The sequence below is a fragment of the Scyliorhinus torazame genome, chromosome 4, assembly GCF_047496885.1.
Source record: "Scyliorhinus torazame isolate Kashiwa2021f chromosome 4, sScyTor2.1, whole genome shotgun sequence".
Taxonomy (NCBI): domain Eukaryota; kingdom Metazoa; phylum Chordata; class Chondrichthyes; order Carcharhiniformes; family Scyliorhinidae; genus Scyliorhinus; species Scyliorhinus torazame.
In genome coordinates this window covers 56,266,285-56,293,072 of record NC_092710.1, presented here as the reverse complement: position 1 = coordinate 56,293,072, position 26,788 = coordinate 56,266,285, and the positions used below count along the sequence as shown (strand labels likewise).

Here is a 26,788-nt window from a genome sequence, read left to right as displayed (position 1 = left end):
TGTTGCATATTTGTTTCGGCAGTGACCCAGGAAACTCCATCGGAGCAGAGTAGGGTGGGGGAAGAGACTGCCCTAATTACAGCACTGACTGCTATATGGCACAGTTAGAGGTCTAGTCTTTTTATTGATAATAGTTACTGGTTGAGTGACGAGGTTGGTGGGTGGGGGTCAGTGGTTTGTCGGGAGTTGGGGAGGGTCCGGAGTATGGGCGTGTCGGCCGGGCGGTTGGTTGAGGAAATGGGAGGGCAGCTGGGGGATAGTGGAGAGGGGAGGGGTGAGGGGAGGGGGTTGTCCGAGCTCGAGTCGGATGGTGGCGGGAGTGCTGGGAGTTCCTGTCAGCTGGTTACATTGGCAGGGTTGGGGCTTAATGGGGTCAGGTTGGGGAGGGTAACGGGGTTGAGTCAGTGGCATAGCCAGAACACCAGGGAGGCATGGCTCTGTGTAGTCAAGCCCAAATCTGTCAAGGGGGTCATTAGTCGGTGGGCTGGTTAGGGTGGGTGTAGTTGAGATGGATAGGGGAGGGGCTAGTTTGGCGGTGATCAGTGCAGCCTGGTGGTGAGTTGGGCTTGCTGGAGACTTGGTTGTGGAGTTGCCCAGGTATTAGACCAGATTTTACACTCTCCAACATTTCCTGGGTTACCATCGAGGTAGGTCCTGAGGATCTGTCCTAAGTCTCCAACTCTAACTCACAGTCAGAGACATTCACACAGCATCCCGAGAAGCAGGGGAATTCCCAATGGAAGTTTAAACCGCTGGGGCAATTCCCACGAAGGGGCGTGCGTCAGAACATGCACAGGATCCTAGTCCGCATCTTCAGCCGTATGTCTGAGCTCTGACAATCCAGCGACCAGAAGATTTATTCCATTAACTCCAGTCCCTGTTATTTACATTGCTGTTCAATTTGTTTATTTTCTGTTTTAATCTGTTTTAGGCTGATGTGGAATCAGTTCAGTCCAGATGGGAAAAATCAGCTAAAGTCGCTGCAGGAATCCAGGCCGGGACTGAGTGTGGCAGTGTGAACATTTCAATGTCTGAGCATTTCAGCTCTGATTCTCTGGACATTTTTCTCTGATTTCCTGTCCCTCCCCTTTAACCGGCCGGGCTCCAGGTTGAAATCCTATTGGCCGTTTCCCAGTTTCCAGCTGAGTGAGGGTCATCTCCCATTGTGACATCAGAGGCCCAACAACAGGGTCACCAGACTCCGCCTCCCGGCCCCACAGCGCTGCTTCTGCAGGAGATCCGGGGCTGAATGTTCCCCAATGGGACACTGGGGAAATGTACAGACAGGAAGGACCCAGGGTGGGGGTCAGTCTGTGTCGATGTACTATTATTCACAGTATATGGTAATTAAATTGCTAGTTAAACATGTGACATTGATTATCCCGTCAATACAGACAGCTGGAGCACTTTAGTGTGGTGTTTCTTATTGGTTACTAGCACTGAGGAGGCAGCGGGCGATCGATGGGGTCGTCCAACCTGACTGTTTGCCCCTCTTCCGCGGCCTCATTCACAGCCAGGTGTCCCTGGAAGGGGAGGATGAGGTATTCACACTCGAGGCCTGCCGTGCTCGGTGGGCACCGCAGGGGCTGGACTGCTGTATCGACCCCGATTTTCACATTTTGGCTTCATGGTTCTTTAAGTTTCCGTTCCCACTTTATTCCTTTTGGGCTGTGCCTGATTGTTCTTAGGGAGCGGCCCCTTTTAATTTGCCCATCAGTTAATTTGTATTCTAATTAGTTGAGGGCCCAATAACCGATACTAGTACTGAGGAAGTATCTTACAATAAAGTGGCTTGAATCTAAAAGACCAGACTGCATGATTCTTCCACCGTACACCCTGATTGGAAGTTACAATTGTTGCAGAACATGAACTTTTAGCTTGGTGATTGATGGTTTTGCATTAAACCTTTTATCTCAATCCTTCTGTGGACAAGAAGTGCACTGTTTTTCACAATTTAAGTTCCGGAATAGCAGAAAGATGCTGCAAAATTGCAAGTTTTGACCCAGCCACCATTTTTGTCTAACTCTGAACCATGGCAGCAATAGAAAGCTGCAATTGTAATGTGGACCTGGGTTACCTCCATACCCCGAAAGAAGCCAGGTTTGCCATTCGCATTATTGTTACCATACAAAAGTAAGATAAGGAATAAGGTATTCTCAGTGTAAAATGGATGGGATTATCTGGATCAAGAAGGGGAATTGCATCTTCTGTTTGATTTGTAGATAGGCCATTGGAAGCATATAAAGCCTGGGCAATCTTCGACAGGATTAGGAAATCAGAGGATCAGTCCACGGAAGAATCTATGATGCATTTGATAAATGTTAAAAGAGACTCCAGTGATTTGCACTTGAATTCCCGGAATTTTTATTGGCGTTTAAATTATTGGACTGTGTCTGTATTCCCCATGTTGATAGTCTTTTGGTACTGACAGTGGTTCAATCCGGGGAAAGAATATGCCCTAGATAAAATGGCTGCAGATGTAAAACAGTCTCTCCCAGCCACTCTCTCGCAAATGCAAGTAAAAATGCCATGAGACAAAGAATGCGGAATAAATGGTGACTCAGTTCCATGGTCGACCAAGCATTTGACGCCAATTGCAAAACAGAGATGGGGTTAATGACAGGAGTTTTGAAAATGGTCATAACCCTAGCCAGTTTGAAGGTGGGGACAAAAGCGTGCCTGGGATGGTGGCCGTAAGCATTTAAACCCCAAAATGCATCAGACATCTTTAATGGGTGTCTGAGGTGTGAGTCAGAGTATCATTATGCGGTGAACTATCCACAATGAAGGAACCGCGTTTTTAAAGTAACTAGAGATGGATTTATCGGAGATTGAAAATGGTGATGGTATCTGCTGTGGTGCAATTGCATTGGTCATAGCGTTTGGATCCAGTAATGAGCATTAGATGGTCCGGTCCGCCAACTGCAGTTTTAGACACAGTGTGTGGAGCGGACTGGCTGAACTGCTATTTGGAACATACCAGTGGCAGGTCGGAGTATGAAAGCACCGATTTGGAATGGCAATACATTATCATCCTACGTTGTGGACCACCCGTTTGTAAGATCGCAGGTTCCGGTGAGGCGGGGGCAGGAAAGGCGGAGGACCTTCTTGTGAACCTTCTCCTGGGCCTGGCGAAGCTTGCCATAAAAACAGGTCCAGGCAGCGGGCGACTGAGGAGTTCATCCGACCGGACTGTCTGCCCCTCTTCCATGGCTTCATTCACGGCCGGGTGTCCCTGGAGAGGGAGCATGCGGTGTCCACGGGAACACTCGAGGCCTTCCTGCTGAGTGGGCACTGCAGGGGTTGGATTGCTCCATTGACCCCAGTTTTCACGTTTTGATTTAATATTTTTGAGTTTCCGTTACTCCTTGGTCTTTTTGGGCTGTGCTCCATTTGTATTTTAGGAGCGGCCCCTTTTAATTTATCCCTCAGTTAATTTCTGTTCTTTTATTTAGTTGAATAACCCCAAAATACATCATTCTGTTTCTCAGTACTGATGTTGTGAGATACTGTTATTGTTAAATCGATCGGCGATGAAGACTGCTCAGATTACATTAGATTCGAAGAATGATCGATCGCGCTATCATGTTTAGAAAATCTGAGGTTCTACACATTACTCAACCTGGCCATTGTTGCTTACCATTTGAGGAAGCCAGAGATTTCTCATCAACAAAATCGTGAAGTTTTGTTAACCACTGAGAATAAGAATTTGGTAGAAAAAAGATAATCTGGAAATAACGTAGACAGTTTGCACATCCAGTGCCACATTTACTGAAGACTCTACCTCTCCATGCAACAGTGCTTGATAAAGGATACGATGACCCGATTGGATAAACCACTGCTCCATGTGAATTCTGCATTAAATATCATGAGGCACTACCACGTCCTGTTGTTAGTTTACCACTAGCCAGGTGGCAATAGGCATAACAGTTTGGGACAAGTTTATGGGTATTAATATACTACATCTTATAGATATGGCAAACAAATTTGGCCTATCCACTATTATACAGAGTGTTGTGGGGAGGCAAATGATTAGGGTTTACTAACAGCAATCTATTAGGGCAATTAACAATTATTCTTCATTTAGAATTTATTTAGTGCAATACAGGATACTTAAGCAATGTAAGGAAATTTTACAAATATGTCAGTTAAAAGCTAACATTGTACCATCTGCAGCAGACAGCGTCAGGGTCAAGCAACATGTTCCAGTTAAAACAGATTTCAGTGACCGTAACAGCTTGTTTGCAGACACAGTCTACAATAATCAGGAAAAAGGTTAACAGCATGTTTTCAGAGCACGACCCAATGACCAGACACAGTCATCGAATCTGGAAACAAGAAGGAAGATTAGGGATGAATTCGTAGAAAGATGAAGGGTAGATAAAGGGAGATAAATTGCAGCTGAGAGCCCGTTTAGTAATTTTATTTAGATATTTGCAGTAATTGATGACATGTTACATAAAATATTGCTGTAAATCGTGATTGGCATGGGCGGTGCATGCAAAAATCCATTGCAAATGGTTGGGAATTACCGTCCATACCAGTTGGTGTACGCTAGAAATCCAAATATGCTATCCATGTTATCAGATAGCTCAAATTAGTTCTACTTATCTGCTCATCTGGATGCCTTGCATGCAGACAGAAATGCTTCAATTAAAGCTGAGGTCTCAGAGAATTTGGCGAGCACCAGGCACCGCATAAGGCAATACAATTTTGGCAACGAGATATCGTGTATTATAAAAGGCGTATTACAAGAAGAGAGGAAAGGGCCTGGCAAGGTCATGAGGAGTAATGGTAAAATAGTGTTGGTTCAATAAGGTAATCACATTTTTCTGGTACATTCTTCGTGGCTGATTGACACTGGCCATACACTCACAGGTCCTGAAGAGCACATGGAAAGTGAGGAGGCATCATGCACTGAGTTATGAGGGTCAGACTATGAACTAAGTAATACTGAGTCACAGGGTAACGCTATTTGTTCAGAAGGGAAACTATCTAAAGTTATCTAAAGCAAATACATGCTACAGGGGAGCAGTGTGTGCAGGCATGCCAGCCTAATAGGAAGAGCTGTGAACACCTCGAAGATACAAAACAATGGTTAAATGTGCAGGAGCATGGACAAGAGGCAACATCTATGGATTGGGAAAACTATGTGAAATCCAAAAGGCACAGTATCAGTTCTGAAGCAGAACCAAAAAGTCGCCATGACAGCAGAAAAAAACATCACCAACTTGCAGGCGAGGTCCTGCTCGTATGGGAGAGAGATCATAAAGTAGCAGAGGTGTAAGTAGAGGCTATAGTTTAACGATAATGAGGCCGAGAGAGCAAGTTGGCGATCTCAATCGAAGTAGAATTCCTCATGACAGATTGTAGTAGCTGCTAAAAAAAAAATTGGCCAATAAGGTAATTAAGGAAGCCAAACAGAGAGAGTTAGAAAGTTTGGAACAAATTTGGAGTATATAACGAAGGACTTGACAGGGGAGCCAGCTTGATCTCACCGGTCTATCTGTAGAAAAGATACTCCCAGACGGCACACGTAAGGCTAAATCAAGATTAGTAGCACAAGGCTTTGAAGAAATTACTTCTCAATCCACCTGTTTATTCTGAACCTCAACATTTCAAGCGTGAATCAATACAAATTTTTCCCTCCCCGCCTCCCCTTCCTTTCATTGGGACGGTGTTCCTGGGATATTGGATGGAGAGTGATTGCCTCGTAAGGGAGGAGGGAGTTCTCGTCATGAAAACTGTTCTTGACCTTGCAGCCCGGGATCCCCGGTAACCACCCTCCCTTCTCTCCCGAGAGGTGAGGATCTCTCAGCCGATGGCGGAATTCATTGTAACTGGAGGCGCCGTTAAACCTGGGGCACTGGTGCTGCTGTTCGTCATCTCGGTGTTTTCACGTCCTTGAAACAGAAGATGTGGAAACATTTGGTCAGCACGGTTTCCTGAACCCCATGTTGCAGCAGGGAAAGGTCTGCGCCAGAGACGGGGGGTAGAGCAAAACACAGTGAGATTCCTGAGGCAGTTTTTCAACCCCCTCGAAACAACTTCACAACCGGACAAAATGTCCCATCGCAGCTGAAATGAGTCAAACATCGGAAAAAGGGATTGATTCAGGTCCCTCTACTCATCAGTGAAATGACATTGTCGCATCCTGGTGTTACTGCCCGGACAGTGGATCTATCAGAATCCCAAATAGACTCATTTACTCATCATAAAATGGAGAGCGAAATCACAATGCTTAAGTCCCTCACCTCCTTATAATGGTGTGGAGATGCTGGCGTTGGACTGGGGTGGGCACAGGAAGAAGTCTTACAACACCAGGGTAAAGTCCAACAGGTTTGTAGAGGCTGTTTTAGCACACTGGGCTAAATCGCGGGCTTTTAAAGCAGACCAAGGCAGGCCAGCAGCACGGTTCGATTCCCGTACCAGCCTCCCCGAACAGGCGCCGGAACGTGGCGACTAGGGGCTTTTCACAGTAACTTCATTTGAAGCCTACTTGTGACAATAAGCAATTTTCATTTCATTAAGCGTTCTCCAAGGCAGCCTTCATGACACACGACAATGCAGAATCGCCAAGCAGAAATTGATCGCCAAGTTCCACAAAGCACGAGTACGGCCTCAACCAGGACCTTGGATTCATGTCTCATTACATTCACCCCCGCCCCCCCCCCCCCCCCCCCCCCTATCTGGCTTGGGCTTGCAAAATCCTACCAACCACCCTGGTTTGAGACAATTCACACCTCTTTAACCTGTGATTATCCCCCTCTCCACTTGCACGGTCTGGACCTGTAAAGACGTAATTACCTGCAAAGACTCGCATTCAACGTATCATCTTGCATCATTGAATTTGTCTATATATGTGTTTGTGGAACCCGCCTCTTCACTCACCTGATGAAGGAGCTGCGCTCCGAGAGCTAGTGATTCGAAACAAACCTGTTCGACTTTAACCTGGTGTTGTAAGACATCTTTGTAATGGGTCCATAGAAAGTCACCCCACTATGAAAAGGACCTGGGAGTGGTTGATATAGAGAGGGTGTTACTCCATCTCTAAACCCCGTGCTGGACTTGTCCAGGGAGTGCTTTATGGGGCAGAGTGCAGGGGTGCTTATTCTGTATCTAACACCTTGCTGCACCAGCCTTGGGAGTGCCATGTTCGGAACTTCCTCGGAGCTTCTACCAAGTGGAGTTCAACATGGAACTATATTCCTCACCTAACCGAGGGCTGTAAGCAGTAATCAGCAGTAGGTTTCCTTGCCCTCATTTGACCTGATGCTAAACTGGATTCCCAGGGCAACTCCATCCCGACTGTGCCACCAGCTCTGCTGGTTTTGTCCAACGGATTGTAAAGGAGATATCCGGGAGTGGTGATTGTGGTGTCTGGGACATTGTCAGACCAGGATGATTCCATCAGTATCATTAAGTCAGTTTGGAGATTGGCTAGTCTGTGTGACAGATTGCCCAATTCTGTCCCAAGTTCTGAGATATTCAAAATGAGAAGTTCGTAGGGGCGATAGAGCTGAGTTTATATTGTCCTTTCTGGTGCCTGTGTCCACACACGGTGTTCCTTTGGTTTGATTCAATTTTAAAAAAATGTATTTTATTACAAACATGTCTCGAAACAGGTTACAGTGAACAAACACCCCGGGAAACATACTTCCCTATACAGATTTTTTTCCCTTTTTCCTCTTCTCCCTGAGCTCCGGCTTCTCTGAGACCCCAAATATCGCCACCAAAGGTCCACCTCCTCCTCCACTATCCTGGCTAAGACTACGAACACTCCTGACCAGAATCTTCCCAATTTTTGGCAACCCCAAAATATGTGTGCGTGATTCGCTGGCCCCTGCCCAATCCTCTCACACTCACCTGCTACCCCCTGGAAGAACCCACTCATTCTCGCCCATGTCATATGCACCCTGTGCACCACCTTAAACTGTATCAGGCTCATCCTTGCACAGGAGGAGGTCCCGTTTACCCTACGCAGTGCCTCACTCCATACTCCCCAATTGATCTCCCGTCCCAACTCCGCTCCCCATTTCTCCTTGATCTTCACCACCCGCTCACCTCCCTGCTCCCCCAGCCACTTGTATATATCCCCAATTCTACCCTCACCTTCAAAATCCGGAAGCAGCAGTCGCTCCAGCAGGGTGTATCCCGGCAATCTAGGGAACCTCTTCCAGATCTTTCACGCAAAGTCCTTAACCTGCAGATACCTGAACTCACTCCCCCTCGGCAGCTCTACCCTCTCCCTTAGCTCCTCCAGACTGGCGAACCCTTCCTCCAAATACAGATCCCTCACCTTGACCAATCTGATTCCATATCTTCACTATGGACTGCACCACCGGGCTCCTTGAATACCTACTCGGAGCCATTGGCAATGCTGCCGTCACCATAGCCCTCAAACTAGACCCCTTACAAGATTCCTCCTCCATCTTAACCCTCTCTACCTCTCCTCCTTCCCACCACCGCCGCACCTTGTCCACATTCGCCGCCCAATAATAATGAAGTCCCCCCGCCCCCCCTCTGCCTCTGTAGCAGAGTCCTTCCCACCCTCGGCACTTTTCCCGCCCACACAAATTCCGAATTCCACTTTCTGAAAAAAGGCCTTTGGTATAAAGATCGGGAGAGCTTGAAAGATAAATAAGCTCGGCAGAATATTAATTTTCACCACTTGAACCCTCACTGTCAGTGTTAAGTGCAATGTATCTCACCCCTTAAGGTCCTCCCTAGCCTCCTCCACCAGCTTTCTTAAGTTCCACTTTTATGGAGCCCCGTCCATTCCCTCGTTACCTGAATCCCCAAATACCTAAACCTATCCCTCGCTACTGTAAATGGCATCCCCCCTAAATTAGCCCGCTGTGCCAGCTCATTCACCAGGAAAACCTCACTTTTCCCTACATTCAGCCTGTACCTTGAGAACCCTCCAAATCTCCCCAGCAAGCCCATAATCCTTCCCATACTCTCCAACGGATCCGAAATATACGGCAAGAGATCCCCAATGTTCAGTCTTACTCCTTGAAATCCTGCGCTCCCTTATTCACACATAAGGCTGTAAGTTTAACATCGTGTGCTGCACTCACCTGACCTGAAAACATCAGGACATTCATCATTGTTTCCACTCTGAAGCCACGTATCTCACGCCGATTCACCTCCTTCGCAATCTTTTTTTAAAAAATAATTTTTATTAAGGTTTTCACAGAATTTCAATAACAAAATGAAAAAGGAACCCAACAGGGTTAAATACAAAACATAGTCAAAAAAACAACCCTCCATACCCCCCTCCCCATGTACAAAAATAATAAATTAACACCCCAACTTAACACAGAGTCAACATAGCAAATATATGCACCCCTTCAGATCCCCCAGTGTAAATAAACATAAATAAAGTAACCCCCCCCCGAGCTGCTGCTGCCATTGACCAATGTCTACCGTTCTGCCAGGAAGTCTAAGAACGGTTGCCACCGCCTGAAGAACCCTTGTACCGACCCTCTCAAGGCGAATTTCACCCTCTCCAATTTAATAAACCCCGCCATATCGTTGATCCAGGATTCCACGCTTGGGGGCCTCGCATCCTTCCACTGAAGGAGAATCCTTCGCTGGGCTACCAGGGACGCAAAGGCCAGAATTCCGGCCTCTTTCGCCTCCTGCACTCCCGGCTCCTCTACCACCCCAAATATTGCGAGCCCCCAGCCCGGTCTGACCCTGGGTCCTACCACCCCCGACACCGTCCTCGCTACGCCCTTCCAAAATTCCTCCAGCGCTGGGCATGCCCAGAACATATGGGTGTGGTTTGCTGGGCTCCCTGAGCACCGAACACACCTGTCCTCACCCCCAAAAAACCGGCTCATCCTTGTCCCGGTCATGTGTGCCCTGTGCAGCACCTTAAACTGTATGAGGCTGAGCCTCGCGCACGAAGATGAAGAGTTCACCCTCCCTAGGGCATCTGCCCACATCCCTTCCTCGATCTCCTCTCCCAACTCCTCCTCCCACTTACCTTTCACCTCCACCACCGAGGCCTCCTCCTCCTCCTGCATCACCTGGTAAGTTTCCGAGATCTTTTCCACTGTTTAGCACAGGGCTAAATCGCTGGCTTTGAAAGCAGACCAAGGCAGGCCAGCAGCACGGTTCAATTCCCATAACAGCCTCCCCGAACAGGCGCCAGAATGTGGCGACTAGGGGCTTTTCACAGTAACTTCATTTGAAGCCTACTTGTGACAATAAGCAATTTTCATCATCCCGCCCACCCCCCCCAAGAGCACCCTGTCCTGTACTGTGCGTGGCAACAACCGCGGGAAATCCACCACCTGCCGCCTGGCAAACGCCCTCACCTGTAAGTACCTGAAGGTGTTCCCTGGGGGGAGCCCATACTTCTCCTCCAACTCACCCAGGCTCGCGAACTTCCCGTCCACAAACCGGTCTCCCAACCTTCGTATCCCTGCCCTGTGCCACCCCGAAAACCCTCCATCTGTCCTCCCTGGGATGAACCGGTGATTCCCCTGTATTGGGGTCCACACCAAGGCCCCAACTTCCCCCCTATGCCTCCTCCACTGCCCCCAGATTTTGAGGGCTGCCACCACCACCGGGCTCGTGGTATACCTCCTTGGAGAGAGCGGCAGCGGCGCCGTTGCCAGCGCACCCAGACTCGTACCCACAAAGGACGCCGTCTCCAGCCTCTTCCATGCAGCCCCCTCCCCCTCCATCACCCACTTACGCACCATCGTCGCATTGGCAGCCCAGTAGTACCCACAGAGGTTGGGCAGCGCCAGTCCCCCCCTATCTCTACTCCACTCCAGGAACACCCTTCTCACCCTCGGAGTCCCTCACGCCCACACAAACCCCATTATGCTCCTGTTGACCCGCCTAAAGAAGGCCTTCGGGATAAACACTCATAAACCTTGGGAGCACCGTCATTTTGATTGACTGCACCCTACCCGCCAAGGACAGCGGCAACGCGTCCCACCCCTTGAACTCCTCCTCCATTTGCTCCACCAGCCTTGTGAAATTAAGCCTATGCAGGGCCCCCCAGCTCCTGGCCACCTGGACCCCCAAATACCTGAAGCTCCTCTCCGCCCTTTTGAGTGGGAGCTCGCCAATCCCCCTCTCCTGGTCCCCTCTCGCTCTTCCCCATGTTGAGCTTGTATCCCGAGAAATCCCCAAATTCCCTGAGGATCCTGATTACCTCCGGCATTCCCCCCACCGGGTCCACCACATAGAGCAGCAAGTCGTCCGCATAGAGCGATACCCTATGCTCCTCCCCACCCCGCACCAACCCCCTCCAGTTCCTCGACTCCCTCAGTGCCATAGCCAGGGGTTCAATCGCCAGCGCGAAGAGCAGGGGGGACAGGGGACACCCCTGCCTCGTCCCTCGCTGCAACCGAAAGTACTCAGACCTTCTCCTGTTCGTGGCCACACTCGCCATCGGGACCTCATACAACAGCCTGACCCACCTGACAAACCCCTCCCCAAACCCAAACCTCTTCAGCACCTCCCACAGGTACCCCCACTCTACCCTATCGAAGGCTTTCTCAGCGTCCATCGCCACCACTATATCCACCTCCCCCTCCCTCGCATCGTGATAACATTCAGAATCCTCCGCACATTCACGTTCAACTGTCTCCCCTTCACAAACCCCGTCTGGTCTTCTTGGATGATCTGCGGCACACAATCCTCAATCCTCGTGGCTAAGACCTTCGCCAGCACCTTGGCATCTACATTTAGCAAGGAAATCGGTCTGTAAGACCCACACTGCAGGGGATCCTTGTCCCGCTTCAGGATCAAGGAGATCAGTGCCCGGGACATCATCAGGGGCAAAGGCCCCCTCCCTTGCCTCATTAAAGGTCCTGACTAACAACGGGCCCAACAGGTCCATATATTATAGAATTCGACTGGGAAACCGTCCGGCCCCGGTGCCTTCCCCGCCTGCATGCTTCCTATCCCTTTGGTCAGCTCCTCCAGCCCAATTGGGGCCCCCAATCCCGCCACCAGTCCCTCCTCCACCTTCGGAAACCTCAATTGGTCAAGGAAACGGTCCATCCCTCCCTCCTCCAGTGGGGGCTCAGACCGATACAATTCCTCACAAAAGTCTCTGAAGACCCCATTGATGCCAACCCCACTCCGCACCACACTCCCTCCCCTATCCTTAACTCCCCCGATCTCCCTAGCTGCGTCCCGCTTCCGGAGCTGATACGCCAGCATCCGGCTTGCCTTTTCCCCATACTCGTAAATCACCCCCTGGGCCTTCCTCCACTGCACCTCCGCCTTCCTGGTAGTCACCAGGTCGAATTTGGCTTGGAGGCTGCGCCTCTTCCTCAACAGTCCTTCCTCAGGCACCTCCACATACCTCCTGTCTACCCTCACCATCTGCCCCACCAGCCTCTTACTCTCCCCCCGCTCCTTGTGGGCCCTAATGGAGATCAGCTCTCCCCTAACCACCGCCTTCAGCGCCTCCCATACCATCCCCACTCGGACTTCCCCGTTGTCGTTGGCCTCCAGGTACCTCTCTATGCTTCCTCGGACCCGCTCGCTCACTTCCTCGTCCGCCAACAGCCCCACCTCCAAGCGCCACAGCGGGCGCTGGTCCCTCTCCTCCCCCAGCTCTAAGTCCACCCAATGCGGGGCGTGATCCGAAATGGCGATCGCCGAGTACTCAGTCTCCTCTACTCTCGCTGTCAGCGCCCTGCTCAAAATGGAAAAGTTGATCCGGGAATAAGCCTTATGGACATGTGAGAAGAATGAAAATTCCCTAGCCCCCGGCCTTGCAAATCTCCAAGGGTCCACCTCTCCCATCTGGTCCATAAACCCCCTCAGCACTCTAGCCGCCGCCGGTCTCCTACCCGTACTAGACCTGGAGCGATCGAGTGCCGGATCCAGCACCGTGTTAAAGTCTCCCCCCATTATCAGGCCCCCCACTTCCAAGTCTGGGATCCGACCCAACATGCGCCACATAAAACCCGCATCGTCCTCGATGACCAGCACCACCCTCTCTCCCTGCAGCTTACCACTAACCATTACGTACCTACCGCCAATGTCTGCCACAATGCTCGACGCCTCGAACGACACCTTCTTTCCCACCAAGATCGCCACCCCTCGATTTTTGGCATCCAGCCCCGAATGAAACACCTGACCTACCCACCCTTTCCTCAGTCTTACCTGGTCTGCCACCTTCAGGTGTGTCTCCTGGAGCCTAACCACATCCGCCTTGAGCCCCTTCAGGTGCGCGAACACTCGGGCCCGCTTGACCGGCCCATTCAGTCCCCTTACATTCCAGGTTATCAGCCGGATCAGGGGGCTACCCGCCCCCCTCCCCCGCCGACTAGCCATGACCCCTCCTCGGCCAGCCACGCGCCCGCACCCCACGCCCGGCCCGTTCCCCACGGCGGCATACCCCCGTCTCGACCGCCTCCACTCGCTCCAGCTCCCCCTTGACCATAGCAGCAGCAACTCGACCCCCCCCCCCCCCCCCGGCTAGGACCCCTCCTAGCAGCTTTACTCCCCCCATTGCACTTCCGCAAGTCAGCTGACCCCGGCCACTCCCGCCTCTCCTTCGACTCCTCCCGTTGTGTGACACACCCTCCTCTTCCGTTCCCCATCCGCAGGCTCTCCCCATCCCCCTTCCATCCTAAGCTCGGGAAACAACCCTCGCTTCCCCGGCCCGGCCCCGCCCCCTCCAGTCTTCGGCACGGGAAATAGCCCGCGCTTTCCACCTACCCGGCCCCGCCACCTCTGACGCAGCTCCTTTTACAGGCCCGGTCCCCTCACTCCCGACTCGGGCCTCCCCCTCCCCGCGGGGCCCCATCACACTGCCGGCCATCCACCCGTTCCATTTGCTTACCCCCCTCCAAGAGCCCCCCCGACCAACCCAACCTAAACAGTGCCCAACCCGTCCTAACCACCCTCACCCAACCAGAAAGAAAAAAGAAAAATCAAGAGCAAAGGACCCCCCTCAAAAAGTAACATATCAGCTTATCGATAGAAGCCTTCATCGGCCAAGCAGGTCCGCTTTAATCTCCCTAAAACAGCGCTGGATAATCTCCTGTTGCTCCTGTGCCCACTGCATCCACGCTGCCTGGTCCCCGCCCGCCGCCATTTTGTTCTTCTTCCCTCGCACCTTCTTCGGGTCCACCACCACCCCGCTCCTGGTAAAAGCCATATACTGTCGGGGAACTATTGTACTCTCCTTCCCACACCGGGAAACATCGAAAAAAATCTGTTGGTGGCCCTGGAAAGAGCCCAAAAGTCTGTATTTTGCAGGAGCTGCCAAATGTGCGACTTAGCTCCTCTTAGCCGCAACCGAAAGTCCCTCCTTGGCAATCTTGGGATCACTTTTTAAAAATGTATTTTATTACAAACATGTATCAAAACAGGTTACAGCAAATAAACACCTCGGGAAACATACTTCCCAACAATTAACTGTACAGATTTTTCCCCTTTGGGATAAAGTTTGGGAGAGTCTGAAAAATAAACAAGAACCTCGGCAGAATATTCATTTTCAGCATTTGGACCCTCCACGCCAACGTCAACTGTAGCGTATCCCACCTCTTAACATCCTCCCTGGCTTCCTCCACCAGCTTTGTTAAGTTCCACTTATGGAGCCCCATCCATTCCCTCGCTACCTGAATCTCCAAAGACCTAAACCTATCCTTCACTACCATAAATGGCATTCCCCCTAAATTTGCCTGCTGTCCCAGCTCATTCACCAAGAAAACCTTGCTTTTCCCTACATTCAGTTTATACCCCAAGAATCCTCCAAACCTCCCGAGCAGTCCCATTATCCTTGCCATACTCTCCAATGGATCCAAAATATACAGCAACAGGTCATCGGCATAGAGTGGCATGCGATGCTCCCTCTGTCCCCTCACAATCTCCCGCCACTCTGCCGACCCCCTGAGAGCCATCGCCAATGGCTCCATGTGCCAGGGCAAACAGCAACGGCGACAGCGGGCACCCCTGCCTCATACCCCTGTGTAAGTCAAAGCTCCACAAACTCATTATTCGTCCTCATGCTCACCGTTGGTGCCACCTACAGCAACCACACCCACACCACAAATCTTGGCCCAAACCAAAAACCTCCCAAAATATTGAACAAGTACCCCCACTCCACCCGGTCAAATGCTTTCTCCGCGTCCGTGGACACCATCAACTCCGGTGCCAGAGCCCCCGACGGATTCATCACTACATTCAACAGCCGTCTTATATAACCCGTGAGCTGCCTGCCCTTCACGAAGCCTGTTGGCCTTCTGCAACCACCCCCGGGACACACTCCTCCATCCTCCCCACCACAATGTAGCCAATACTTTCACATCCTTGTTCAATAGTGATATGGGCCTACATGGCCCACATTCCACTGGGTCCTTCACCTTTTTTGGGATTAATGTGATTACTACCTGTGTCATTGTCTCTGGCAACTCTCTTTTTCAACGCGTCTTTAAATGCCCCCAACAGGTCCGTCGCACATTCCTTATAAACTTGCGCTGGGTACCCACCCGGCCCAGGGTCCTTCCCCAACTTCATACCCCTGGTACTATCCAGCACCTCGCTCAGCCCGAGGGGCTCCTCCAACATCTGCCTCTTTGCTTCCTCCACCTGGGGAAAATGCAGTTTGTGCAGAAATCGCCCCATGTCCCCCTCCCCCCCTCCCGGGTCTGCCTCTTACATCCCCTGGTAGTACTCCCTAAATGCCTCGTTTATCTTCTCGGCTCCGACACCACATCTCCAGCCCCAGTCCATATCTTCAGTATTTCCCTGGATGCGGCCTGCCTCCGCAGCTGTGGCAGCATGCGGTTCGCCTTCTCCCCATGGTCATATTGCACCCCTCTAGCCATACGCAGTTGCCCTGCCGCCCTCCCCGTTGTCAAACTGCCCCTGCAGGAGAAGAGCCCCTGCAAAGTTTCCCTCCTCGCCAATCCACATCATGTCCAGTTGGTGTCACTTCGGTTTTGGGACAGGGGAACATCTGCACATGTTCCAAAACCACACTGGAATCATTCACACTGTAACAATAGTCGGCCATTCAGTCCATCGATCCTGTTGCGGAGGAACAGGAAAAGGCCATTCAGTCTGTGGAACATTTATTTAGCATCAGGAGTGGGCAGTGCAATGTCATTAACATGTAATTTGCGAGCTGCAAAAAAAACTCAATTGAATAACCTTGTCAAACATGTACCTTAATTCCCTTTCCCCAAAACCTATCAAGTGCCCTCTCCAATGCCCCAGTTGGCCCACCATAACCTTGAATGTTACGATGTGCCAAGTACACATTCAGCTACTTTTTAAAGGATGTGAGGTATCCCACCTCTACCACCCTCCCAGGCAGTGCATTCCGGACCGTCACCACCCTCTGGGTAAAAACGTTTCCCTCAAAACCCCCCTAAACCTCCCACCCCACACTGTGCCCCCTCGTAACTGACCCTTCAACTAAGGGGAACAGCTGTTCCCTATCCACCCTGTCCATGCCCTAAATGATTGAAATGCATGTCACCCATGCATCGATCAGGGCCAATCCACCTACCCTGCACACCTTTGAACACTATGGGGCAATTTAGCATGGCCAATCTCCCTGACCCGCATATCTTTGCTCAGTAATAATCTTTATTGTTACAAGTAGGTTTACATTAACACTGCAATGAAGTTACTGTGAAAAGCCCCTGAGGGAAATTTAGTATGATCAATCCAGCTAGCCTGCACATTTTTGAGCTTTGACGGACAATTTAGCATAGCCAATCACCTAAACCCCAATCAAATCCTTTCACTCCAGAATACAAAGGCGATCGCAGGGCGATATTACCTCCGGATTAATAATCGAGACGGATTCGAATCCCACCAGGGCAGATGGTCAAATTTTAATCGAATGCAAAATCTGGAATCAAAAGTCTACCGATGAGGTCAAATTGTTGTTAAATGGCATTTAGTGAAGAAAATCTGGCATCCTTACCTGATGTATTTGTGACTCTAGAACTATTCGTAACATGGTTTATACTTAAAAGCCCTCTGAATGGCCTGGTACGTTGGTCTGTTCAAGGTAATTTGGGATGGAAATAAAATGCTATCCCAGCCTTATATGTTATCGTGTTTCCCCCACGCTTTCAAGCCCAATCTGTCCCTCACTGAGATGAGGTGATAACACACAAACACATTGCTCCAAATGCAGTTTACTCTGTCCCAGGGGGACTGCCAGCTACAGTACCGTCTCCCCACTTTTGTGTTTCAAACCGATTGGGCAAAAACGTGGTGGAATTTTTCTTCTTTGTTTTGACTGCAGTTCGCTCGATAAGATCTGAACTTTGATCAATTGGTGTTTGCAGTTCCTGGTGAATCGATGTTCAGGACATTTGTGAGGAGAAATTGAAGTTCGTAAACAGAAAGCAGCGGAGCGAGGTAAGTTATTTCTTTTTGCTTACGGAATGGAGGTGTGAAATATTCCAAATAGTGTGTGATTGGTATGGATTGGCCAGGGTGTAGATTTTTGAAAGGAAATCTATCTCCGAGCGTGAGTATTACTGGAAAGGCCACCAGTTGAGTCACATCACTAATTCCCCTCGCTGAGGTGTTAATGGGCCTACTTATTGAAGTGTTGCAGTTTGTTTGTTGCCAGTGTTGTTTGGTCCAGCTTGTAGCATTCTGGGCAAAATCAATCTGAGGAAGAAGATATTAACCCCCATCAGATTGCTTTGGAAAGTAAAGTTAGCGTTTCACCAAATACCTCCTGCAATAGCCCGCACCGGTGAAGAAGATACACAGTTTGGAAATAAAGTGAGAAGACGGAATGTATTTTCCACTAAGAATGGCGGTACACAGAACAGTGCAGAACTCCCTCAGTACTCACACTCCAACATTGCAGCGCTCCCTCAGTACTCACACTCTGACAGTGCGGCACTCCCTCAGTGCTGACTCTCTGACAGTGCAGCACTCCCTCAGTACTGACTCGCTGACAGTGCAGCACTCCCTCAGTACTGACTCTCTGACAGTGCAGCGCTTCCTCAGTACTGACCCTCTGACAGTGCAGCACTCCCTCAGTGCTGACTCTCTGACAGTGCAGCACTCCCTCAGTACTGACCCTCTGACAGTGCAACACTCCCTCAGTACTGACTCTCTGACAGTGCAGCGCTCCCTCAGTACTGACCCTCTGACAGTGCAGAACTCCCTCAGTACTGACCCTCTGACAGTGCGGCACTCCCTCAGTACTGACTCTCTGACAGTGCAGCACTCCCTCAGTACTGACTCTCTGACAGTGCAGCACTCCCTCAGTACTGACCCTCTGACAGTGCAGCACTCCCTCCGTACTGACACTCTGACAGTGCAGCACTCCCTCAGTACTGACCCTCTGACAGTGCAGCCCTCAGTACTGACCCTCTGACAGTGCAGCACTCCCTCAGTACTGACCCTCTGACAGTGCAGCACTCCCTCAGTACTGACCCTCTGACAGTGCAGCACTCCCTCCGTACTGACACTCTGACAGTGCAGCACTCCCTCAGTACTGACCATCCGACAGTGCAGCCCTCAGTACAGACCCTCTGACAGTGCAGCACTCCCTCAGTACTAACACTCCAACATTGCAGCGCTCCCTCAGTTCTGACCCTCTGACAGTGTAGCACTGCCTCAGTACTGACCCTCTGACAGTGCAGCGCTCCCTCAGTACTGACCCTCTGACAGTGTAGCACTCCCTCAGTACTGACCCTCTGACAGTGCAGCACTCCCACAGTACTGACTCTCTGACAGTGCAGCACTCCCTCAGTACTGACCCTCTGACAGTGCAGCACTCCCTCAGTACTGACTCTCTGACAGTGCAACACTCCCTCAGTACTGAATCTCTGACAGTGCAGCACTCCCTCAGTACTGACCCTCTGACAGTGCAGCACTCCCTCAGTACTGACTCTCTGATAGTGCAGCACTCCCTCAGTACTGACTCTCTGACAGTGCAGCACTGCCTCAGTACTGACTCTCTGACAGTGCAGCACTCGCTCAGTACAGACCCTCTGACAGTGCAGCACTCCCTCAGTACTGACCCTCTGACAGTGCAGCACTCCCTCAGAACAGACCCTCTGACAGTGCAGCACTCCCTCAGCACAGACCCCTGACAGTGCAGCACTCCCTCAGTACTGACCCTCTGACAGTGCAGCACTCCCTCAGTACTGACTCTCTGATAGTGCAGCACTGCCTCAGTACTGACTCTCTGACAGTGCAGCACTCCCTCAGTACTGGCCCTCTGACAGTGCAGCACTCCCTCAGTACTGACTCTCTGATAGTGCAGCACTGCCTCAGTACTGACTCTCTGATAGTGCAGCACTGCCTCAGTACTGACTCTCTGACAGAGCAGCACTCCCTCAGTACAGACCCTCTGACAGTGCAGCACTCCCTCAGAACAGACCCTCTGACAGTGCAGCACTCCCTCAGTACAGACCCTCTGACAGTGCAGCACTCCCTCAGTACTGACCCTCTGATAGTGCAGCACTCCCTCAGAACAGACCCTCTGACAGTGCAGCACTCCCTCAGTACAGACCCCTGACAGTGCAGCACTCCCTCAGTACCGACCCTCTGATAGTGCAGCACTCCCTCAGTACTGACCCTCTGATAGTGCAGCACTCCCTCAGTACTGACCCTCTGACAGTGCAGCACTCCCTCAGTACGGACCCTCTGACAGTGCAACGCTCCCTCAGTACTGACTCTCTGACAGTGCAGCACTCCCTCAGTACTGACCCTCTGACAGTGCAACACTCCCTCAGTACTGACCCTCTGACAGTGCAGCACTCCCTCAGTACTGACCCTCTGACAGTGCAGCAGTCCCTCAGTACTGACCCTCTGACAGTGCAGCACTCACTCAGTACAAACCCTCTGACAGTGCAGAACTCCCTCAGTACTGACCCTCTGACAGTGCAACACTCCTTCAGTACTAACACTCCAACATTGCAGCACTCCCTCAGTACTGACCCTCTGCCAGTGCAGCACTCCCTCAGTACTGACTCTCTGACAGTGCTGCATTGCCTCAGTACATCCCCTGACAGTGCAGCACTCCCTCAGTACAAACCCTCTCACAGTGCAGCACTCCCTCAGTACTGACTCTCTGACAGTGCAGCACTGCCTCAGTACAGACACCTGACAGTGCAGCACTCCCTCAGTACTGACCCTCTGACAGTGCAGCGCTCCCTCAGTACTGACCCTCTGACAGTGCAGCACTCCCTCAGTACAGACGCCTGAAAGTGCAGCACTCCCTCAGTACTGACCCTCTGACAGTGCAGCACTCCCTCAGTACTGACTATCTGACAGTGCAGCACTCCCTCAGTACGGACCCTCTGACAGTGCAACGCTCCCTCAGTACTGACTCTCTGACAGTGCAGCACTCCCTCAGTACTGACCCTCTGACAGTGCAGCACTCCCTCCGTACTGACACTCTGACAGTGCAGCACTCCCTCAGTACTGACCCTCTGACAGTGCAGCCCTCAGTACTGACCCTCTGACAGTGCAGCACTCCCTCAGTACTGACCCTCTGACAGTGCAGCACTCCCTCAGTACTGACCCTCTGACAGTGCAGCACTCCCTCCGTACTGACACTCTGACAGTGCAGCACTCCCTCAGTACTGACCATCCGACAGTGCAGCCCTCAGTACAGACCCTCTGACAGTGCAGCACTCCCTCAGTACTAACACTCCAACATTGCAGCGCTCCCTCAGTTCTGACCCTCTGACAGTGTAGCACTGCCTCAGTACTGACCCTCTGACAGTGCAGCGCTCCCTCAGTACTGACCCTCTGACAGTGTAGCACTCCCTCAGTACTGACCCTCTGACAGTGCAGCACTCCCACAGTACTGACTCTCTGACAGTGCAGCACTCCCTCAGTACTGACCCTCTGACAGTGCAGCACTCCCTCAGTACTGACTCTCTGACAGTGCAACACTCCCTCAGTACTGAATCTCTGACAGTGCAGCACTCCCTCAGTACTGACCCTCTGACAGTGCAGCACTCCCTCAGTACTGACTCTCTGATAGTGCAGCACTCCCTCAGTACTGACTCTCTGACAGTGCAGCACTGCCTCAGTACTGACTCTCTGACAGTGCAGCACTCGCTCAGTACAGACCCTCTGACAGTGCAGCACTCCCTCAGTACTGACCCTCTGACAGTGCAGCACTCCCTCAGAACAGACCCTCTGACAGTGCAGCACTCCCTCAGCACAGACCCCTGACAGTGCAGCACTCCCTCAGTACTGACCCTCTGACAGTGCAGCACTCCCTCAGTACTGACTCTCTGATAGTGCAGCACTGCCTCAGTACTGACTCTCTGACAGTGCAGCACTCCCTCAGTACTGGCCCTCTGACAGTGCAGCACTCCCTCAGTACTGACTCTCTGATAGTGCAGCACTGCCTCAGTACTGACTCTCTGATAGTGCAGCACTGCCTCAGTACTGACTCTCTGACAGAGCAGCACTCCCTCAGTACAGACCCTCTGACAGTGCAGCACTCCCTCAGAACAGACCCTCTGACAGTGCAGCACTCCCTCAGTACAGACCCTCTGACAGTGCAGCACTCCCTCAGTACTGACCCTCTGATAGTGCAGCACTCCCTCAGAACAGACCCTCTGACAGTGCAGCACTCCCTCAGTACAGACCCCTGACAGTGCAGCACTCCCTCAGTACCGACCCTCTGATAGTGCAGCACTCCCTCAGTACTGACCCTCTGATAGTGCAGCACTCCCTCAGTACTGACCCTCTGACAGTGCAGCACTCCCTCAGTACGGACCCTCTGACAGTGCAGCACTCCCTCAGTACTGACCCTCTGACAGTGCAACACTCCCTCAGTACTGACCCTCTGACAGTGCAGCACTCCCTCAGTACTGACCCTCTGACAGTGCAGCAGTCCCTCAGTACTGACCCTCTGACAGTGCAGCACTCACTCAGTACAAACCCTCTGACAGTGCAGAACTCCCTCAGTACTGACCCTCTGACAGTGCAACACTCCTTCAGTACTAACACTCCAACATTGCAGCACTCCCTCAGTACTGACCCTCTGCCAGTGCAGCACTCCCTCAGTACTGACTCTCTGACAGTGCTGCATTGCCTCAGTACATCCCCTGACAGTGCAGCACTCCCTCAGTACAAACCCTCTCACAGTGCAGCACTCCCTCAGTACTGACTCTCTGACAGTGCAGCACTGCCTCAGTACAGACACCTGACAGTGCAGCACTCCCTCAGTACTGACCCTCTGACAGTGCAGCGCTCCCTCAGTACTGACCCTCTGACAGTGCAGCACTCCCTCAGTACAGACGCCTGAAAGTGCAGCACTCCCTCAGTACTGACCCTCTGACAGTGCAGCACTCCCTCAGTACTGACTATCTGACAGTGCAGCTCTCCCTCAGTACTGACTCTCTGACAGTGCAACACTCCCTCAGTACTGACCCTCTGACAGTGCAGCGCTCCCTCAGTACTGACTCTCTGACAGTGCAGCACTCCCTCAGTACTGACCCTCTGACAGTGCAGCACTCGCTCATTACTGACCCTCTGACAGTGCAGCACTCCCTCAGTACGGACTCTCTGACAGTGCAGCACTCCCTCAGTACTGACTCTCTGACAGTTCAGCACTCCCTCAGTACTGACTCTCTGACAGTTCAGCACTCCCTCAGTACTGACCATCCGACAGTGCAGCACCCCATCAGTACTGACCCTCTGACAGTGCAGCACTCCCTCAGTACTGACTCTCTGACAGTGCAGCACTCCCTCAGTACTGACTCTCTGACATTGCAGCACTCCCTCAGTACAGACTCTCTAACAGTGCAACACTCCCTCAGTACTAACACTCCAGCAGTGCAACACTCCCTCAGTACTGACCGTCTGACAGTGCAGCACTTCCTCAGTACAGACTCTCTGACAGTGCAGCACTCCCTCAGTACTAACACTCCAGCAGTGCGGCACTCCCTCAGTACTGAGCCTCTGACAGTGCAGCACTCCCTCAGTACTGACCCTCTGACAGTGCTGCACTCCCTCAGTACTGACTCTCTGACAGTGCAGCACTCCCTCAGTACAGACTCTGTGACAGTGCAGCACTCCTTCAGTACTAACCCTCTGACAGTGCAGCACTCCCTCAGTACAGACTCTCTGACAGTGCAGCACTCCCTCAGTACTGACCCTCTGACAGTGCAGCCCTCCCTCAGTACTGACACTCTGACAGTGCAGCACTCCCTCAGTACTGACCCTCTGACAGTGCGGCACTCCATCAGTACTGACTCTCAGACAGTGCAGCACTCCCTCAGTACTGACTCTCTGACATTGCAGCACTCCCTCAGTACAGACTCTCTGACAGTGCAGCACTCCCTCAGTACTGACCCTCTGACAGTGCAGCCCTCCCTCAGTACTGACCCTCTGACAATGCAGCACTCCCTCAGTACTGACCCTCTGACAGTGCAGCCCTCCCTCAGTACTGACCCTCTGACAGTGCAGCACTCCCTCAGTACTGACACTCTGACAGTGCAGCACTCCCTCAGTACTGACCCTCTGACAGTGCGGCACTCCGTCAGTACTGACCCTCTGACAGTGCAGCACTCCCTCAGTACTGACCCTCTGACAGTGCGGCACTCCCTCAGTACTGACTCTCTGACAGTGCAGCACTCCCTCAGTACTGACTCTCTGACAGTGCAGCACTCCCTCAGTACTGACCCTCTGACAGTGCAGCACTCCCTCCGTACTGACACTCTGACAGTGCAGCACTCCCTCAGTACTGACCCTCTGACAGTGCAGCCCTCAGTACTGACCCTCTGACAGTGCAGCACTCCCTCAGTACTGACCCTCTGACAGTGCAGCACTCCCTCAGTACTGACCCTCTGACAGTGCAGCACTCCCTCCGTACTGACACTCTGACAGTGCAGCACTCCCTCAGTACTGACCATCCGACAGTGCAGCCCTCAGTACAGACCCTCTGACAGTGCAGCACTCCCTCAGTACTAACACTCCAACATTGCAGCGCTCCCTCAGTTCTGACCCTCTGACAGTGTAGCACTGCCTCAGTACTGACCCTCTGACAGTGCAGCGCTCCCTCAGTACTGACCCTCTGACAGTGTAGCACTCCCTCAGTACTGACCCTCTGACAGTGCAGCACTCCCACAGTACTGACTCTCTGACAGTGCAGCACTCCCTCAGTACTGACCCTCTGACAGTGCAGCACTCCCTCAGTACTGACTCTCTGACAGTGCAACACTCCCTCAGTACTGAATCTCTGACAGTGCAGCACTCCCTCAGTACTGACCCTCTGACAGTGCAGCACTCCCTCAGTACTGACTCTCTGATAGTGCAGCACTCCCTCAGTACTGACTCTCTGACAGTGCAGCACTGCCTCAGTACTGACTCTCTGACAGTGCAGCACTCGCTCAGTACAGACCCTCTGACAGTGCAGCACTCCCTCAGTACTGACCCTCTGACAGTGCAGCACTCCCTCAGAACAGACCCTCTGACAGTGCAGCACTCCCTCAGCACAGACCCCTGACAGTGCAGCACTCCCTCAGTACTGACCCTCTGACAGTGCAGCACTCCCTCAGTACTGACTCTCTGATAGTGCAGCACTGCCTCAGTACTGACTCTCTGACAGTGCAGCACTCCCTCAGTACTGGCCCTCTGACAGTGCAGCACTCCCTCAGTACTGACTCTCTGATAGTGCAGCACTGCCTCAGTACTGACTCTCTGATAGTGCAGCACTGCCTCAGTACTGACTCTCTGACAGAGCAGCACTCCCTCAGTACAGACCCTCTGACAGTGCAGCACTCCCTCAGAACAGACCCTCTGACAGTGCAGCACTCCCTCAGTACAGACCCTCTGACAGTGCAGCACTCCCTCAGTACTGACCCTCTGATAGTGCAGCACTCCCTCAGAACAGACCCTCTGACAGTGCAGCACTCCCTCAGTACAGACCCCTGACAGTGCAGCACTCCCTCAGTACCGACCCTCTGATAGTGCAGCACTCCCTCAGTACTGACCCTCTGATAGTGCAGCACTCCCTCAGTACTGACCCTCTGACAGTGCAGCACTCCCTCAGTACGGACCCTCTGACAGTGCAACGCTCCCTCAGTACTGACTCTCTGACAGTGCAGCACTCCCTCAGTACTGACCCTCTGACAGTGCAACACTCCCTCAGTACTGACCCTCTGACAGTGCAGCACTCCCTCAGTACTGACCCTCTGACAGTGCAGCAGTCCCTCAGTACTGACCCTCTGACAGTGCAGCACTCACTCAGTACAAACCCTCTGACAGTGCAGAACTCCCTCAGTACTGACCCTCTGACAGTGCAACACTCCTTCAGTACTAACACTCCAACATTGCAGCACTCCCTCAGTACTGACCCTCTGCCAGTGCAGCACTCCCTCAGTACTGACTCTCTGACAGTGCTGCATTGCCTCAGTACATCCCCTGACAGTGCAGCACTCCCTCAGTACAAACCCTCTCACAGTGCAGCACTCCCTCAGTACTGACTCTCTGACAGTGCAGCACTGCCTCAGTACAGACACCTGACAGTGCAGCACTCCCTCAGTACTGACCCTCTGACAGTGCAGCGCTCCCTCAGTACTGACCCTCTGACAGTGCAGCACTCCCTCAGTACAGACGCCTGAAAGTGCAGCACTCCCTCAGTACTGACCCTCTGACAGTGCAGCACTCCCTCAGTACTGACTATCTGACAGTGCAGCTCTCCCTCAGTACTGACTCTCTGACAGTGCAACACTCCCTCAGTACTGACCCTCTGACAGTGCAGCGCTCCCTCAGTACTGACTCTCTGACAGTGCAGCACTCCCTCAGTACTGACCCTCTGACAGTGCAGCACTCGCTCATTACTGACCCTCTGACAGTGCAGCACTCCCTCAGTACGGACTCTCTGACAGTGCAGCACTCCCTCAGTACTGACTCTCTGACAGTTCAGCACTCCCTCAGTACTGACTCTCTGACAGTTCAGCACTCCCTCAGTACTGACCATCCGACAGTGCAGCACCCCATCAGTACTGACCCTCTGACAGTGCAGCACTCCCTCAGTACTGACTCTCTGACAGTGCAGCACTCCCTCAGTACTGACTCTCTGACATTGCAGCACTCCCTCAGTACAGACTCTCTAACAGTGCAACACTCCCTCAGTACTAACACTCCAGCAGTGCAACACTCCCTCAGTACTGACCGTCTGACAGTGCAGCACTTCCTCAGTACAGACTCTCTGACAGTGCAGCACTCCCTCAGTACTAACACTCCAGCAGTGCGGCACTCCCTCAGTACTGAGCCTCTGACAGTGCAGCACTCCCTCAGTACTGACCCTCTGACAGTGCTGCACTCCCTCAGTACTGACTCTCTGACAGTGCAGCACTCCCTCAGTACAGACTCTGTGACAGTGCAGCACTCCTTCAGTACTAACCCTCTGACAGTGCAGCACTCCCTCAGTACAGACTCTCTGACAGTGCAGCACTCCCTCAGTACTGACCCTCTGACAGTGCAGCCCTCCCTCAGTACTGACACTCTGACAGTGCAGCACTCCCTCAGTACTGACCCTCTGACAGTGCGGCACTCCATCAGTACTGACTCTCAGACAGTGCAGCACTCCCTCAGTACTGACTCTCTGACATTGCAGCACTCCCTCAGTACAGACTCTCTGACAGTGCAGCACTCCCTCAGTACTGACCCTCTGACAGTGCAGCCCTCCCTCAGTACTGACCCTCTGACAATGCAGCACTCCCTCAGTACTGACCCTCTGACAGTGCAGCCCTCCCTCAGTACTGACCCTCTGACAGTGCAGCACTCCCTCAGTACTGACACTCTGACAGTGCAGCACTCCCTCAGTACTGAC

The 26,788-nt window shown here is 52.1% G+C and overlaps 1 protein-coding gene and 1 long non-coding RNA gene across 2 annotated transcripts in view; one reads left to right on the top strand and one right to left on the bottom strand.

Annotated features, from left to right (window-relative positions):
- The window catches only part of LOC140410232 (NACHT, LRR and PYD domains-containing protein 3-like), a 197,696-nt gene extending 195,777 nt beyond the window's left edge, over window positions 1–1,919 (top strand). The window contains exon 16 of the mRNA XM_072498184.1: window positions 932–1,919. Within this exon, the coding sequence (XP_072354285.1) occupies window positions 932–1,019 (88 nt within the window). The 3' untranslated portion in view covers window positions 1,020–1,919. The remainder of the gene's footprint in view (window positions 1–931) is intronic.
- Window positions 1,920–5,578: 3,659 nt separating this feature from the next.
- Window positions 5,579–26,788, bottom strand: part of LOC140410228 (uncharacterized) — a 50,479-nt gene continuing 29,269 nt past the window's right edge. The window contains exons 2-3 of the long non-coding RNA XR_011940583.1: window positions 9,081–9,161; window positions 5,579–5,903 (exon numbers count right to left, since the gene is read on the bottom strand). This is a non-coding gene — a long non-coding RNA (uncharacterized lncRNA). The remainder of the gene's footprint in view (window positions 5,904–9,080; window positions 9,162–26,788) is intronic.